This window comes from Trichechus manatus, unplaced genomic scaffold (genome assembly GCF_000243295.1).
Source record: "Trichechus manatus latirostris isolate Lorelei unplaced genomic scaffold, TriManLat1.0 scaffold00074, whole genome shotgun sequence".
NCBI lineage: Eukaryota > Metazoa > Chordata > Mammalia > Sirenia > Trichechidae > Trichechus > Trichechus manatus.
In genome coordinates this window covers 8,397,214-8,413,353 of record NW_004444010.1, presented here as the reverse complement: position 1 = coordinate 8,413,353, position 16,140 = coordinate 8,397,214, and the positions used below count along the sequence as shown (strand labels likewise).

The 16,140-nt window shown below is 39.5% G+C and overlaps 1 protein-coding gene across 1 annotated transcript in view; it reads right to left on the bottom strand.

Annotated features, from left to right (window-relative positions):
• IL31RA (interleukin 31 receptor A) overlaps positions 1 to 9,709 on the bottom strand; it is a 66,918-nt gene extending 57,209 nt beyond the window's left edge. Inside the window, exons 1-2 of the mRNA XM_004380476.3 lie at positions 9,625 to 9,709; positions 4,202 to 4,319 (exon numbers count right to left, since the gene is read on the bottom strand). Of these exons, the coding sequence (XP_004380533.1) occupies positions 4,202 to 4,319; positions 9,625 to 9,682 (176 nt within the window). The 5' untranslated portion in view covers positions 9,683 to 9,709. The remainder of the gene's footprint in view (positions 1 to 4,201; positions 4,320 to 9,624) is intronic.
• Positions 9,710 to 16,140: the final 6,431 nt, after the last annotated feature.

Genomic DNA, 16,140 nt, shown 5'->3' with positions numbered 1-16,140 from the left:
CTTCCAGCCAGTCTGAGATGTTATGAGCCATGAAGCCTCCAGTAAGCCTATCAAAAGTTACACTAACAATGTATTCCCTATTGGCAAGAAATAATTAACAGACCCCAGAGAATCCCAGAGTCTAGCCTTGAGACTTTATTCTTAAAAGAAAAAAAAAAGAGAATTCATTAAATAATTATGGTACAGACATAAATAGAATTTAAAATGATGATTTTTTAATACATCTATATTTATTGAAATGAAAAGATGCCCATACTCTTTTGTTGGAGAAAGAAGCAAGATCCATATCATCTACAGAACAGTCACATTTATATAAACTTAAGTAGGTATTTCTGTAACTATGCATAGAGATAAGGGATATAACTGCTGATGTCAGACGGATAATGGCTGAAAGCTGGGAATACCAGAAAGATGTTTACCTGTGTTTTATTGACTATGCAAAGGCATTCTACTATGTGGATCATAACAAATTATGGATAATATTGCAAAGAATGGGAACTCCAGAACACTTAATCGTGCTCATAAGGAACCTGTACATAGACCAGAAGGCAGTCTTTTGAACAGAACAAGGGGATACTACGTGGTTTAAAGTCAGGAAAGGTGTGCATCAGGGTTGTATCCTTTCACCGTACTTATTCAATCTGTATGCTGAGCAAATAATCTAAGAAGCTGAACTATACAAAGACGAATATGGCATCAGGATTGGAAGAAGACTCATTAACAACCTACGATACGCAGATGACACAACCTTGCTTGCTGAAAGCGAAGAGGACTTGAACATTTACTGATGAAGATCATAGACCACAGCCTTCAGTATGGATTACACCTCAACATAAAGAAACAAAATCCTCACAAGTGGACCAATAAGCAACATCATCATAAACAGAGAAAAGATTGAAGTTGTCAAGGATTTCATTGTACTTGGATCCACAATCAATGCCCATGAAAGCAGCAGTCAAAAAAATCAAATGATGCAGTGCATTGGGCAAATCTGCTGCAAAAAACCTCTTTAAAGTTTTAAAAATCAAAGATGTCACTTTAAGGACTAAGGTGCGCCTGACCCAAGCCATGGTGTTTTCAATCGTTTCATATGGATGTGAAAGGTAGACAGTGAATAATGAAGACTGAAGAAGAATTGATGCCTTTGAATTATGGTGTTGGTGAAGAATACTGAATATTCCATGGACTTCCAGAAGAACAAACAAATCTGTCTTGGAAGAAGTACAGCCAGAATGCTCCTTAGAAGCAAGAATGGTGCGACTTCGTCTCACATACTTTGGGCATGTTATCAGAAGGGATCCGTCCCTGGAGAAGGACATCATGCTTGGTAAAGTAGAGGGTCAATGAAAAAGAGGAAGACCCTCAACGCGATGGACTGACATGGTGGCTGCAACAACGGGCTCAAGCATAACAATGATTGTGAGGATGGTGCAGAACTGGACAGTGTTTCGTTCTGTTGTGCATAAGGTTTATGAGTTGGAAGCAACTCGCCAGCAGCTAACAACAACTAACCTGCATAGAGATATGGTCTGGAAATGTCTTCATCAAAATGTCTTCATCAAAGCTGTTATCTTTGGTGGTGGAATTTGGGTGAGTTTTTATATTCTTTATAATATTTCAGGTTGAATTTTTTACCATTAGCATATATTATTATTTTTAGAAAATGTATTAAATCTATTTTCCTAAATAAATAAATATTTAAATGCTGTTGAGCTGTGCTTAATGAAAGCAAGTGCACATATTGGTGAGAATCAGATGAATAGGTATAGAGCTATAGTCCACATGGCCCTGGGGATGGTGGATGAGACAAAAGGGGTAAGAACAGGTAAGGCGCCCCCCATGCAGTGTGTCAGTGTTTGCTGTAGCAGGCAGAGGGAACGGAGCTTGGACACATGGAATCATGGAATCTTGAAACTAAAAAGGACCTCAAAGGTTTTCTATGGTTACTGGCAGTGCAAAAATGGCCCCCTGGGTAGTGTACAGTGGTTTCAAGCATAGGCTCTGGAAGCCAATCAAATTTGAATCCTGGCTTTGCCCCTTATTAATCCTTTGCCTTGGGCAAATATCTTACTCTCTCTGCCTTATTTTCTGCATCTGTAAAATGGAGACAGTAATATGCCTATAACACAGGATTGTCATGAGGGTTAAATGAACTAACACACGCAGAGCACTTTAAAAATCGCAGGCATGTAGTAAGTAGTTAATAAATGTGAGATATGAGATATTATTATTGTTATTACTATTACTATAGTTGAACATTTTTGTGTTTGCCCAGCTGTAACCTTGAGATACATCCTTTCTCCCCTTCCCCATAACTGTAGATCTCCTTTAAGTCTCAGCTGAAAAGCCACCCCCTCCATGAAGGCAACTCCAAATATTCCTCTTCTTCCCCAAGGTAATATGAATTCCTGTTGTCTTAAGCGTTAGTAGGTTTTTGTTCATAACACTGACCCACCCTAATAAGCTCTCAGGGTTGACTATCCACAGGGAAATCCTATCATTCTACCTGGAAGAGATATTCTAGGTGATAAACTCACACAAATACAAGCCTGTGTAGGAGTACTGGAAGTTTAGGCAGGCCTGGGGCCATCAAAGGGAGCTGGGTATAATGGTTCTAGGGTATTCTACATGTCCAGCTGGTGACTATAATGACAAACCATAGAGAGAGATAAAGGAGAAAACAGAAAAATAGCAGTGAACCAATTAAGGTTTCCAAAGTTTCATTCTACCGCTACTTCTTATTCAACATCAGGCCTAGAACTAACACATTTATGAAAAGATAAGTCATTTGGACCATGTGTTATTCTTAATTTCTAAAGCAGGGGTCAGCAAACTATAACCTACAGGCCAGATATGGCCACCTCCTGTTTTTGTATGGCCCACAAGCTGAGAAGAGTTTTTACATTGTTAAATGGTTGAAAAAGATAAAAAAGGAGAATATTTTGTGGCATGTTAAAATTATATGAAATTCAAATTTCAGTGTCTATAAGTAAAGTTTTATTGGGATACAGTCACACCCATTCATTTATATATTGTCGATAGCAGTTTTTGTGCTACAACAGTGGTGGTGTGTAGTGACAGAAACTATACGGATTGAGAAGCCTAAAATGTTTACTACCTAGCCCTTCACAGAAAAAGTTTGCCAATCCTTGTTTTAAAGCATCTCTTTGACACAGATACTCAGTGACATATCAGTGCTTTTAAGAATATTGTTTGCCTCTCCCTTTCTTCTGCTATGATACATACAGTACACCCTTACAACACCAGTTAACAATTTATGAGGAGTAAAGCGGTTAAAAGTGCAGCTGCTAACCAAAAGGTCAGCAGCTGAAATCCACTGGCTGCTCCTTGGAAACCCTATGGGGCAGTTCTACACTGTCCTATAGGGTCACTATGAGTTGGAATTGACTCGACAGCAATGGGATGATGATAATGATGGGAAAACAAAAACAGAGTATATATAAAGATACCGTATTAAAAAAAAACAAAAACAAAAATGTTGGAACCATAGATTCTCTTTTTTAAACAGAAAAAGACTTAAAGATCAACTTACTATGGCCCCTGACATGGACCCCCTTATTCCTTGGGAAGCATGAAGGAAGTAATTGGTTTCATGAGTTATTTTCAGAATTTAAAAAAATCCTGCACAAACTCACTAAGACATCTAGCTTTTGGCCAGAATTGTTAATAAATTAGAATAATAAGGGATCTTTGAAAACGTGAAAAATTTGGAAACCACTGTCCTATGAGAATACTGTTTGACAAGGGTTACATAGCAAATTAGTGACAGGCTGAGTTAATCTTGCTTCTTGGTGCTGAGTTCATCTTCCTTACTATATCTGGATCTGTGAAGAATGAATTGTGCTATAACACATTCTGAAAAGAGAAGGAGTATAGCTGAATATAGTAAGTAAACAGATTTTCTGCTGTGCTTATAACTGGTCACTAAGCCAATCAGGCAATCCTAAGAGCAGGTCACCATGTGGCTGTATCTTCCCTCCCTCTGTGACTGCAGATCCTTTCAGTATGGCTTTAAATAACCAAGATGTCACCCCAGCCACCAGATGCAGCATAAAGGTCACCCAGAAGGTATCAATGAGAAAGTGTTTTACTTCATAAGTGACTTGAATTATGACGAACTAGGAGCTTCTTGCCTCCTCTCTTTACCCCTACTGATAGCACACAAGCTTCCCATACTTACTAAGTTCTCTTAACTGTGTACCATGTGTCATTGGCTTCCTTTTCTGGACTCCAAGTGCAAGTTAAATTGCACCTATAGTAGAAGATGCAAGAAATGTTCTCAGGCTTATGTGGCAGAACTGAAAAAAAAAAAAAACCACACAAACACAACAATTTCAGTACATGATAAATACTGCCGCCATTGAATATTTTTATGAAAGTAGGTGAATCAAAAGCTAGTTTTGCTGGTTAGTTGTTAGGTGCCATTGAATTGATTTATTGTCATTGGGTGCCAATAATTTGTTGTTGTTGGATGCTACTGAGTCGATTCCAACTCATAGCAACCCTGTAAGACAGAGTAGAACTGCCCTATAGGGTTTCCTAAGCTGTAATCTTTATGGGAGCAGATTACCAGGACTTTTCTCCCACAGCGCCACTGGGTGGGTTCGAACTGCCAACCTTTCAGTTAGCAGCCGAGTGCTTTTCCCTATCAGGTCTATGGAAGGAATCTAACTCCATTTCTTCAATTATTCCCTTTGAAGAGTTAGATTTCTACTTAAAAATAAACTTTCTGTATTCATACTCAAAATCAACATTTGAGAAGCCAAAATTAAAGCACTAGGCAAATATAAGTGTTAGTGAAATACTAAGTAAAGCATCAAATGGTAGAACCACTCTGGATAACTGGGTAGTGAATGATGTGGCCAGAAGAGAAAAATACAAAATGCTGGACTATGCCACACTTAAACCTTACAAATCAATATTTTTTCCCCAGAAATGTGTATAATAGAATAAATTTCTGAAATATCTTTAGCTGCATTTTCCTATCTTATAAATCTTGTTCCTTCTGGTTCCCCACCCAGTAGCATCTATACCTTCATAAGGAGAGTAGATACTGCCATCTAGAAAGGAGTCTGGACCTTCAAGGGGCCCACAGGTAGAATTCAAGGGTCTATAAACTTACATGAGAACTTACATCATTAAAATTTAGAATTTCCTTCCATCATGAATGTAGGCAACAAACTATAATGTTATCAGTACCTGTGACTTTGTCACCATTAGAAATCATAGATATTTTCATACTACATTACAGTTGTTGCAGACATCTCGAAATATCAAGTACTACTGTCACTGTTTCTCAGTTAAGGTAATTATTAGAACTAATTATTATTAGACCTAAATTAATTTCATTATTAGGCTTTGTCCTGGTGGTGCATTGGTTAAGAGCTCGGCTGCTAACCCAAAGGTCAGCAGTTCAAATCCACCAGCCACTCCTTAGAAACCCTACGGGGGGCAGTTCTACTCTCTCCTACAGGGTCGCTATGAGTTGAAATCGATCCGATGGCAATGGGTTTGGTTTTTTGTTTTTTGTTCGTATTTAACATGTTAACAAAAAAGTACATATATTACTATGTCACAAATTTGTTACCTCCTAACAGGAAACCCTGGTGGCACAGCGGTTAAGAGCTATGGCTGCTAACCAAAAGGTTGGCAGTTTGAATCCACCAGGTGCTCCTTAGAAACCCTACTCTTGTCCTATAGAGTCCCTGTGAGTAGGAACCGACTTGACGGCAGCAAGTTTGGTTTGGTTTTAACAGGAAGGCAGTAGTAAAGCATTTCAGAATAGGTAGCATTCATCATTTTAAGTTTGGAGATTTTCTGATTTTTAAAAAGGCTCTAAATGTGCATGTGGGTTTGTGTAAACATTTATATATTTTGGTCAATGAAATGAGCACTGTCCACATGGGTAAAGGAGCCACTGTAAATGACAAATAAGAGTGAGGGAGAGCTAGGTGCCTCCATTGCTGTGTCAACATTTCCAGCTGTTTCCAGAGAAGCTGCCTTCCTCTGAGTCTTGCACATGAGCTGGACACCTGCAGCACCGACCTGTCAGCAGTTGTCACACAAACTTTCTGTCTCTGGTATTTTCATGCTGAAAACAATGACAAAGCTGGTGATCTCCAATCCAAATGCTTAAAAAGTTAACCGGACTTGAACGAAATAATATGGCACATTACATGGAGATTAGAAGCTGGACTATTAACACATTCCTTAAAGAGCACACACAGCTTGAAACCTTCACTGCTGGTTCCTTGGGTCAGTAAGCAGGATATTAACAAATATCCAGTGGGACATGCGATTCTACAAGAGGGTCAGCCAGCAAGTCCCAGGAGGAGTGAGTCGCTCATTGACCGACTCAGGCAGGTCCTGTCTCCAGGGCTCAGAGATAACACAGGTGGTGTGCATGTGTGTGTGTGTGTACGTGTGTAGGTGCACATTCGTGTGTTTCCTAAGTCCTTCAGCCAAGTTTCTAACAAATTTTCATATACTGTAGCCTTCCCTTCAACCTTCATTTCACTAACACCCAACAATGACACTAACTCTTAGCAAGATTTCAGAGTTGATCCTTTCCTGGTGCACAGAGAACAAGAAGTCTTTCCCTGCCTCTCCTCATAATATTCTTTGGTCTTGTACTATTCTCATTAAAGCCTCCTCAGGATACCAATTTTATTTCCTTCTTCATTCTCACTTTACCTTGCATTGGCTGAATCCAAAGTGAGCTAGCCGAGAAACCAATATAGGAATGCAGGGATCCAAATATCCTGCCTGCCTGCCTCAGTGAATCCTGGTCTTTCCCATTCTTCCCTGAATACTTCTCCTTAGCTCCTTCAGAGGCTTTGATTAACAGATATTAAACATCGTAGGCCAGAAAAGGAGTCAAATATCTGGATTGCAGAACCGCTTAAGTGTCACCAGGTATCAGAAGAGAAAGTGACTCTATAAATGATTTTCCACTCAACCTGGGCTGTTTTTATAGGGCTACATTTGCTTTGCCATTAAGGGTCTTCAAGGTACTGCTTGGCATATAGCAGGAGAGAATAGTATTCTTGATATTGGTATTATAGAGATTTGTGGTATGTGGTAAGTATTCATCAGTATTTCCAGTGCTCATCAATATCTCCTCTTCCTTGTAATCAAACAGGCAATCAGTCTTGCCTATTTTAACTCTAATTCTGCTTATCTCTAGTCAGAATATCAATTCTCCATCAGAAGACTGTCGCAAATGTGTAAAATTGTGACAGAGCAATGAAGGGCCCTTTACCTCTATTGTACTTTCTCCAGAAAACCATAGTCTCAGTGGTTAAGAGATCAGCTGCTAACCAAAAGGTCTGCAGTTCAAATCCACCAGCTGTTCCTTGGAAACCCTATGGGGCCATTCTACTCTGTCCTGTAGGTTTTTTCTTTTTTTTTTTTTTTTTTTTAATCACAAGAAAAGCAACAGACAAGCCCAGTAAACGAATAATTTATTTTATAAGGATCAGCACAAAGCTGGTTCCTATGAGGCAGAGGTTAAAGACGTCCCAAATGTCTAACTTTTCTAAACTGCTGTACCACTCCATCATCTCTAACATCCACTACTCCCTCTCACTTCAGTACTTTCCCTCCTGTCTTTGGGTTCCCTAATTCGCTGCAACTTCTCACAGAACTCCTAAATTGTATGAAGGAAATGGCTCACTTGGTTGCGGAGGCTGGCAAGTCCCAAATTCGTGGGTCAGGCATAGACTTCTCCCTGGTCCTCAGTCTCTGCCCAAAGGCACTCAGCTTTCTCACTCCGTGGGCCCAGAAGCCCACTGGGCCATCTCCTGCGGGTCTCTGCTGCAGGTCTCTCCTTTGATGATGGTGGGCTCTCCCTCTCTGCTCTGGAATTGGCTCTCTTTTAAGGCAAAACTGACCAATCCCCTTGGTAGGCCACAATTACCCTATCACACAATCACGCGGGTGGGAGTTACAAAACCATGGCTAGAAAAGCCACACACAAAAGTAATTAGTCATACCACACCCAGACTGGGGGACATTCTACAGGATACCTGATCAGTACTCCTTAAGACTGTCAAGGTCATGAAAAACAAGGAAAGACTGAGAAACTGTCACAACCCATAGTAGACTGGGGAGACATGACAACTCAGTCCAATACGGTACACTGAATTGGGTCCTGGAACAAAAGGAAAATACTAGCGGGGAAAAAAATGGTGAATCCAAATAAAGTTTTGAATTTAGTTAATGGTAATGTATCAACCAACATCAGTTTTTTATATTTGACAAGTGTAGTGGGGTATTATAAGATGCTGCCAGTTGGGGAAAATAGGGTGAGAGGTGTACGGGAACTCTGTACTATCTTTGCAACTTTTCTGTAAATCTAAAATTATTCAGAAATAAAAAAATTTATTTCAAAACAATGGAGAACTAAAAGCTAGATGTGCCACTTCCTTCCATCAATATTTTACCCATACCTTCAAAAACAACAGAACTATTTCCCTATTTCTAGAAATAATGGGAAATACTTATTAACTTTCCTCTAAGAAAGAATGGGAGACTATGCATTACCTCTGTTTTTGCTCATTAGAGAAGTTCTCTCTGGTTTTCAAAATTAAAAAGATGCTTTAGATCTCCCTTTTGCTCTCTAGGTTCATAACACCTTGTGCTGTTACAAAGTGTTTTGAAAAATATCTGAAATAGAAAAAGGGCAAGCCTGAGCAGACCCCAAGGAAAGGATATTTATTCCAGATGGAAAGTGGGGTGGAAACTGGAGCCTGTTATTTAGGAGACGGTATATGTAAAGAGTGATAAGAAGAGAAGGAGACAGAGATAAAAGACAGAAGAAGAAAAGAAAGGGTAATTTATGGAAGCCATAATGAATGCACATAATTAGAAATTTAGATTGCATAAATAGGAGTCATTTTTGGTTCCTGGGCTGGCCAAGAGAGGTTAGATGGGAGGAGGAGACACCGGCCTACCTGCCTCTATCGTCTATGAAGCTCCTGAGTGCCACACGTGTAATCCCAGGGGGCTGCAAGGCAGGCCATGTCAGGGCTGAGATTTGCGATACACTTTCACTCTCTGGGTTACCACTGCCCTTTTGGTGACCCCCAATTACTTCATAATATCTAATCTACCTTCTCAGTGCCCAACCCCTACTTATATCTTTTTATCTGGTTTTAATTAAAAAAAAAAAAAGATGTGATCAAACTAATGGATCTCAGATCTGCAAGACATTGCACAGACAGTAGGTTCAGTGTCTTCAGTTGGAACTTGTAGAAATATGTTGTTTCATCAGTTCCCTTTACATCCTTGGAATTCATCACAGATAGTGTGAAAACTGTATATTTTTGTACATGTGTGTTTTATATGAAGCAATTTTAGGGGTCACATATTCCTTTGATAATATGATAGACCACCTTGTCAAATAATCACAGCCGCAGGTATACATGCACACATGCACACACACACACACACACACACACACAAATTCAGGAGGTTCACAAATCCTGTTGCCATCTGTGGATGTCCATTGTCCAGGTGTCCCTTTGTTCCGAAGTTAACAATTCTTGTCCAGAGAAGGTAATAGGAATCACATGACCCATAAAAGGACCCAAGCCATCCTACCTGCCAGGCCAAATCTGCAGAGTAGAGGGAATATCCACAGTGCCAAGGCCCACATCATCCCTGAGTTACCGCAGGCAGGCTGGGGAGACAGCCAAAACTCTCATCAGTCAAGCGTTAGTTTGTTTTCTATCTCTTTCAATAACTCTATTTCCAGTTACATTTAACAGATTCTAGGGCTTGGAGAGGTGAAGGGTTATTTGTTTATTTGGCTATTGTCACATAGATCCCTTCATGATTACTTTATCAACCCCAGTCAACGTTTTAAAAACATGCAGTTACAATGAATTTTCCTTTTATCCATAATCCACTCCCCTATGTAATATGAAAACTACACCAGCTGCCAAGAATGTGTGCCAGGAAAAAAGGTACTGTGAGTCTGAATGGAGCTGAGGCCATCCTCTGGCCCCCACCTCGGTTCTCGAGCTAGCCAGCCAAGTGGAACAACTCATAGTTTCCCTAAAGCATCATGCTATTTCACATCTTGTTTTTGTGCATGCAGTTCCCCCTGCCCAGAATGCCCTTTTCCCCCTATTCCTGGGAAATTAATCCATCCTTCTAAACTCATGTCAAGGCTGGCCTTCTCTGAAAGGATGGAGTCGACCAATCAGTCACTCCTTTCTTTGTGCCCACTACAATTACACATCAGCTGTATTTCCACTATAGTACCTGTCACACAGAATGGCATCTCGCCATATAAAGGGAGCACCTTGAAAGTGGAACCTCTGTTATTCCTGTTTGAAGTCCCAGCATTTAAGGCAATGCCTGGTACATGGTTGTTGTTGCTGTGTGCTGTAAAGTCAATTCCGACTCACAGTAACCCTACAGAACAGAGTAGAACTGCCCCATAGGGTTTTCTAGGCTAAAATCTTTATAGAAGCAGAATGCTAGGTCTTTTCTCCCATGGAGCGTCTGGTGGGTTCAAACTGCTGACCTTTTAGTTAGCAGCCGAGCAGATAACCATTGTATCACCAAGGTTCCTTGGAACATGGTAGACACTCTATATCATCTGTAGAATATAATTATTTTTTAAAAACAAAAAGACTGCTGGCTTCTCATCCCAGATGAGATTGGAGGGGGAGGGGCGGTGGTGGGACATATTTACATAAAGTAAATGTAAAAGCAGTAACTCATTTCAGGACAAAATAAATGATGTTACATTTTCATCTGACATCATTATAGGAAAAAAGAAAAGAATTCTCAACAAAATAAATCATTCTAGAAAAATTCACATGCAGCATTTCTGGAAAAAACCACAGGGATAAAATTTCTCATATACAAACCAATTAAAATACCTAATTAATTGAAAATGCCTCAGGTAATAAAGCAGAATGAGAACTTGGATACAACAAAAAAAATACCATCATGAAACTGTAACAGGCTGGTTACATAAGAGTGATACTTAACCGCCTAATGTTAATCAATAGCAGTAGTTAGTCTCTCAAGAAATAACTGTTTTGATTTAAGTGAGTACAAAAATGAAGGGGAAATTTTAATTTTTCAATGAACAATAATTTTTTCTTTAAAAAATTAATAGTAAATATTTCTTGACTCCTTTACAATGAGAATATTCAACTATTATTTGTGAAATTAAAAAAAAAAAATCAACATATTATACCCAGAGACAAAGCTGGAAAAGTTTCAATAGCTGAAGATGGTGGTGGTGTACAAGTTGGGACTGCCTGGATTCTAGCACTGGTATTCTCATGAATTAGCTGGTGATTTTCCACCAAAACCCACTGCTGTTGCGTCAATTCTGACTCATAGCGACCCTATAGGACAGAACTGCCCCATAGGGTTTCCAAGGAGCAGCTGGTAGATTTGAATTGCTGACCTTTTGGTTAGCAGCCAAGCTCTTAACCACTGCACCACCAGGGCTCCCAACTTCATTCAGTCCCTCTGAATTCCTCCCAGACCAGTAGGATTTGGTTTATAGCTTTACTTTGATTCATCATTAGAAGGATCCCCTGTTCTTATTCTCTTTTAAACATAGGTTTGTAGCCTACAGTGATAATAATAATAATGGCCTTATGTTTACAAAACACTTTCACATATATTATCTCATTTGATACCTGTCATCTTTGAGGTAAATGGGGCAGGTATTTTTAGGTTGAATTATATGAAATTGCTACTTTCATAAGTAAAAACAAACAGTCAATTTCAGCCTAATAAACTAATAGTTTATTAATAAACTAATAAAACCAAAAAACCAAATCCGTTGCCGTCGAGTTGATTCCGACTCATAGCGACCCTATAGGGCAGAGGAGAACTGCCCCATAGGGTTCCCAAGGAGTGGCTGGTGGATTCAAACTGCAAACCTGTTTGGTTAGCAGCCAAGCTCATAACCACTGCACCACCATGTCACCAATAAACTAAGAGGATCCTTACTTTTTTGGATGAGAAAATTGATTAAGTACCTTGCCCAAGATGAAATGAAGAGCTTCAGATAATTACAGTCAATTTCAAAGTCTATAAATTCACTTGGGGTGTGGGCTGCCTTCATACAAAAAACATTCTGAGATGGTCAGCAACAAATTGGCAAAAACACCATCATGACATAATAGTGAGAGCTAATAACCTGTTGCCATTGAGTCGGTTCCAACTCACAGCAACCTTGTAGGACAGAGTAGAGCTGCCCCATAAGGTTTCCAAAGCTGTAATCTTTATGGAATGAGACTGCCACATCTTCCTACTGTGGAGTGGCTGGTAGGTTTGAACCATCAACCTTCTGGTTAGCAGCCGAGTGCATAACCACTATACCACCAGAGCTCCTTAGTGGCAGCTAATAGTGAGTGCTAATTACATTACACACATTATATCCTATCCTTCCCAATATCCCCACAGAGTTGGTATTATCATCTCCAGTTCACATATATGGAAATTGATGCTCAGAGATATTAAGTAATCACTCCAAAAATCATATGCTTTGTAAGTGGCATAGCTGGGATTTGAACACTTTACTGTCTTATTCCAAAGCCTAGACTCTTTCCTCTAAAATCCTATGGTAACTATTAGTGATTTACCCTTTCTCCTCAGCCCTCCTGCCATGAAACACCAAGACACACAAAGCTTTTCCTCTGAGTTTCCTAGGTCTAATTTTCTCTAGCCTAGAGTTTCCTGAAAGATACATCTATTATGTTCAGATGTTTTCTCTTGAGCTCTGACCCCCCTAATTCTCACCCCCAACATTTTTTAATAGTAATCACAACAAGATTAGATTCCCTCTGTCAACTCCCAGTCTAACAAAGGAATAATTCATGCGACAGTATCTGACCCAAAATTTCACTGAAGAAACAGAAAAAGACCCTACATAGTAGAAAAAGAGGCTGAATTTGCAACCGTTTGGTTATCAGACCCTTCTAAGTGAATGTCACACTCACCTCCATGTATCACGTGGGGCCTCACAGATGTCCTGCTGGTTCAAAGGACCCTCCAAGGCATTCCTTGCCCTACAGCACAAGTCTGGATGAGGAGGGCAATCTGGACTTTAATTTATCCACATAAAGATGCGTGAATGTTTCCCTTCTGGTTATCCAGGGGCCTTTCCTCTGCTTTTAAGCCCAGCCCAAACCAGGGTGGCTCTTACCCATTTATGCTGGGAAGTGGAGTGCATTATTGTGATTTAAAAAAAAAAAAAAACACCTGCTTCTGTTAGACCACTCAACTTTCCAGGAACCTCAAAGTGCCATAAAAACATTAAAAGTAATAACTAAATTTTGAATTGGCATTTTCTATCCAGGAAGTCCTTACAAATATGATAATGGATAAAATGTTGAGAGTGTCTTTAGCCTGAAAGGAGAATTATGCACTTGTGTAATGATCTTTCAGTGAAGAAGGAGATGAAGGAAAGAAAGTAATGGTAGCTAACTCTAAAAAGAACTTTATAATTCTTATTTATGTCTAAAAGAAAGCACAGTGAACTGGGAGTCAGAAGCCCTGGCTCAGCCACTAATAATAATAATGACAATTAATAATGCATGGAGCTCTTACTATGTGTCAGGCACAGTGCTAAGCACTTTAATTTACTTATCTCATTCAATCTTCAAAACAACCTTGTGGCATAAGTAGTATTTTTATTCCCATTTTACAGACGAGAAAACTGAGGACAAATCAATTGAGAAACTTGCCCAAAGCGGTGGAGGCAGGAATTGAACTAAAGCAGCCTGACTCTCAGTTTCCTACAAAATCAAAGTGTTGAATTTGATGACCTCTGGGATTCCTTAAAGCACTATGACTTTACCCTTTTACAACATTTTGCAACTGACTGACAAAATCATAAAGAAAAAACAGAATAGGGAAGAGATTATGATGTAAAAGGAAAGAAACCCAATCTAATCTTTAAAACAAGATACTTCGTGTTTTTTGTTTGTTTGTTTTTTTAAACCCTTTCCCCATCTTCCTCAGGCAATGGTCCACTAAGTAGGAGAATTTAGCAGAAATAAGGAGATGAAAGAGAGGTAGTCTGCTACATGCTAAGTTATGAGATATTAAAAATTCCATTATGATGAACTGTGTAGAATAGCTAAACTTGGACATCTGTTGATTAGTAAAGTGTGCAATGCTAAAAAATAGCATTTCTTTCATTATTCAACCAATATATATTAAACACCTATTATATGCATAACAGGGAATCCTGGTAGCATAGTGGTTAAGAGTTTGGCTGCTGACCAAAAGGTCGGCAGTTCAAATCCACTAGGCACTCCTTGGAAACCCTATGGGGCAGTTCTACTCTGTTCTATGAGTCAGAATTGACTTGATGGCAACGGTTTTCTTTTTTTTTTTTTTATATGCATAACAAGGAGTCCTGGTGGCACAGTGGTTAAAGCGCTAAGTTGCTAACCGAAAAGTCAGTGGTTCAAACCCACTAGCTGCTCCGAGGGAGAAAGATGTGGCAGTCTGCTTCCATAAAGATTTACAGCTTTGGAAACCCTGTGGGGCAGTTCTACTCTGTCCTATAGGATCGCTATGAGTCATAATTGGCTCAACAGCAATGGGTTTGGTTTTGGTATATGTTTAACACCTGACTAAAAGTGTTGCATATAAAATATTATTCTGGTTAAGACATGGCTGACTCAACATATGCATTTATTTTCACTCCCTCAGGAAACACGACAAAAATTACAGGAAAGGTATAGAGCCACAAAAACAAAAAGAATGGGAGAAAAGACAACAGCAAATATGAGACGTTGACAAACTTTTGGAAAATGGAAAGTGGATCATGCAGTAACCGAATTGGTAAAGATGAGAAAGCTAAAGCTTAAAAATGCTTGCAAAAGAGATGTCAACAAGAAGCAAGCATAATTGTGTCTTGAACTCTCAAAAAGTCTCAGGAATTTGAGACATCAGGTAAGTACCTCTGGAAAATGAAAATAGAAAGATTGAAAATCTGAAAGGAAACAGACCCCTCAACCCCTTCCCAACCCCACAAAGCCAAATTGACTAAACTTCTTCTACCCCAACAACATTGAGAGAAAAAAAACAACTGGAGGAAACGGGGTGTCTTAGTTATCTAAACTAAAAAAAAAAAAAAAAACCAAACCAAACCCATCGCCGTCAAGTCGATTCCAACTCATGGCAACCCTACAGAACAGAGTAGAACTGCCCCATAGAGTTTCCAAGGAGCGGCTGGTGACTTGGACTGCTGATCTTTTGGTTAGCAGCTGAGCTCTTAACCACTGTGCCACCAGGGCTCCCTTAGTTGTCTACTGCTGCTATAATAGAAACACCACAAGTGGATGGCTTTAACAAACAGAAATTTATTCTCTCAAGGTTTAGGAGGCTAGAAGTCCAAATTCAGGGGGCCAGCTAAAAGGCTTTCTCTCTCTGTCAGCTCTGGGGGAAGGTCCTTGTCTCCTTTCAACATCTGTGGGGCTAGCTTTCCTTGGAAATCTCCATGTGTCTTGGTATCAATCTTCCCCTGGGTCTAGGAGGTTTTCGGCACAAGGAACCCAGGTCCAAAGGAGGTTCCTGGCTCTTCTTTCTTGGTGGTGGTAGGTCCCTCTTTTTCTGCTCACTTCTTTCTCCTTTTATCTTTTGTAAGATAAAAGGTTGCAGGCCACACCCCAGGGAAACTTCCCTTTCATCGGATCAGAACAGTGACCTGAGTAAGGGTGTTGCATCCCGCCCTAATCCTCATTAATGTGACCAAATCCTGCCTTATTAATGTAACAGACTGCTCACTCCCAAATGGGACCATAACCACAGGCATAGAAGCTAGGATTTACAACATATCATAAAATGGAAGATAATCAAATTACAAAATGGAGGACAACTACACAATACTGGGAATCATGGCCTAGCCAAGTAGACACATATTTTAGGAGGACACAAGGCAATCCATGACACTGGGGCAACACAGAGAGCAGAATTTAAAAAAAAAGAAATTAACTATAAATTAAATCCTCGAGAAAAATATTATGCCCAGAAAGTATGAATAGAATGTATGAAAAAGGAATAATCAAAGAATAAGAAAGAAGTCTTGAAAATTAAAAATATGAGAGCTGACACATAAAGGTTAGA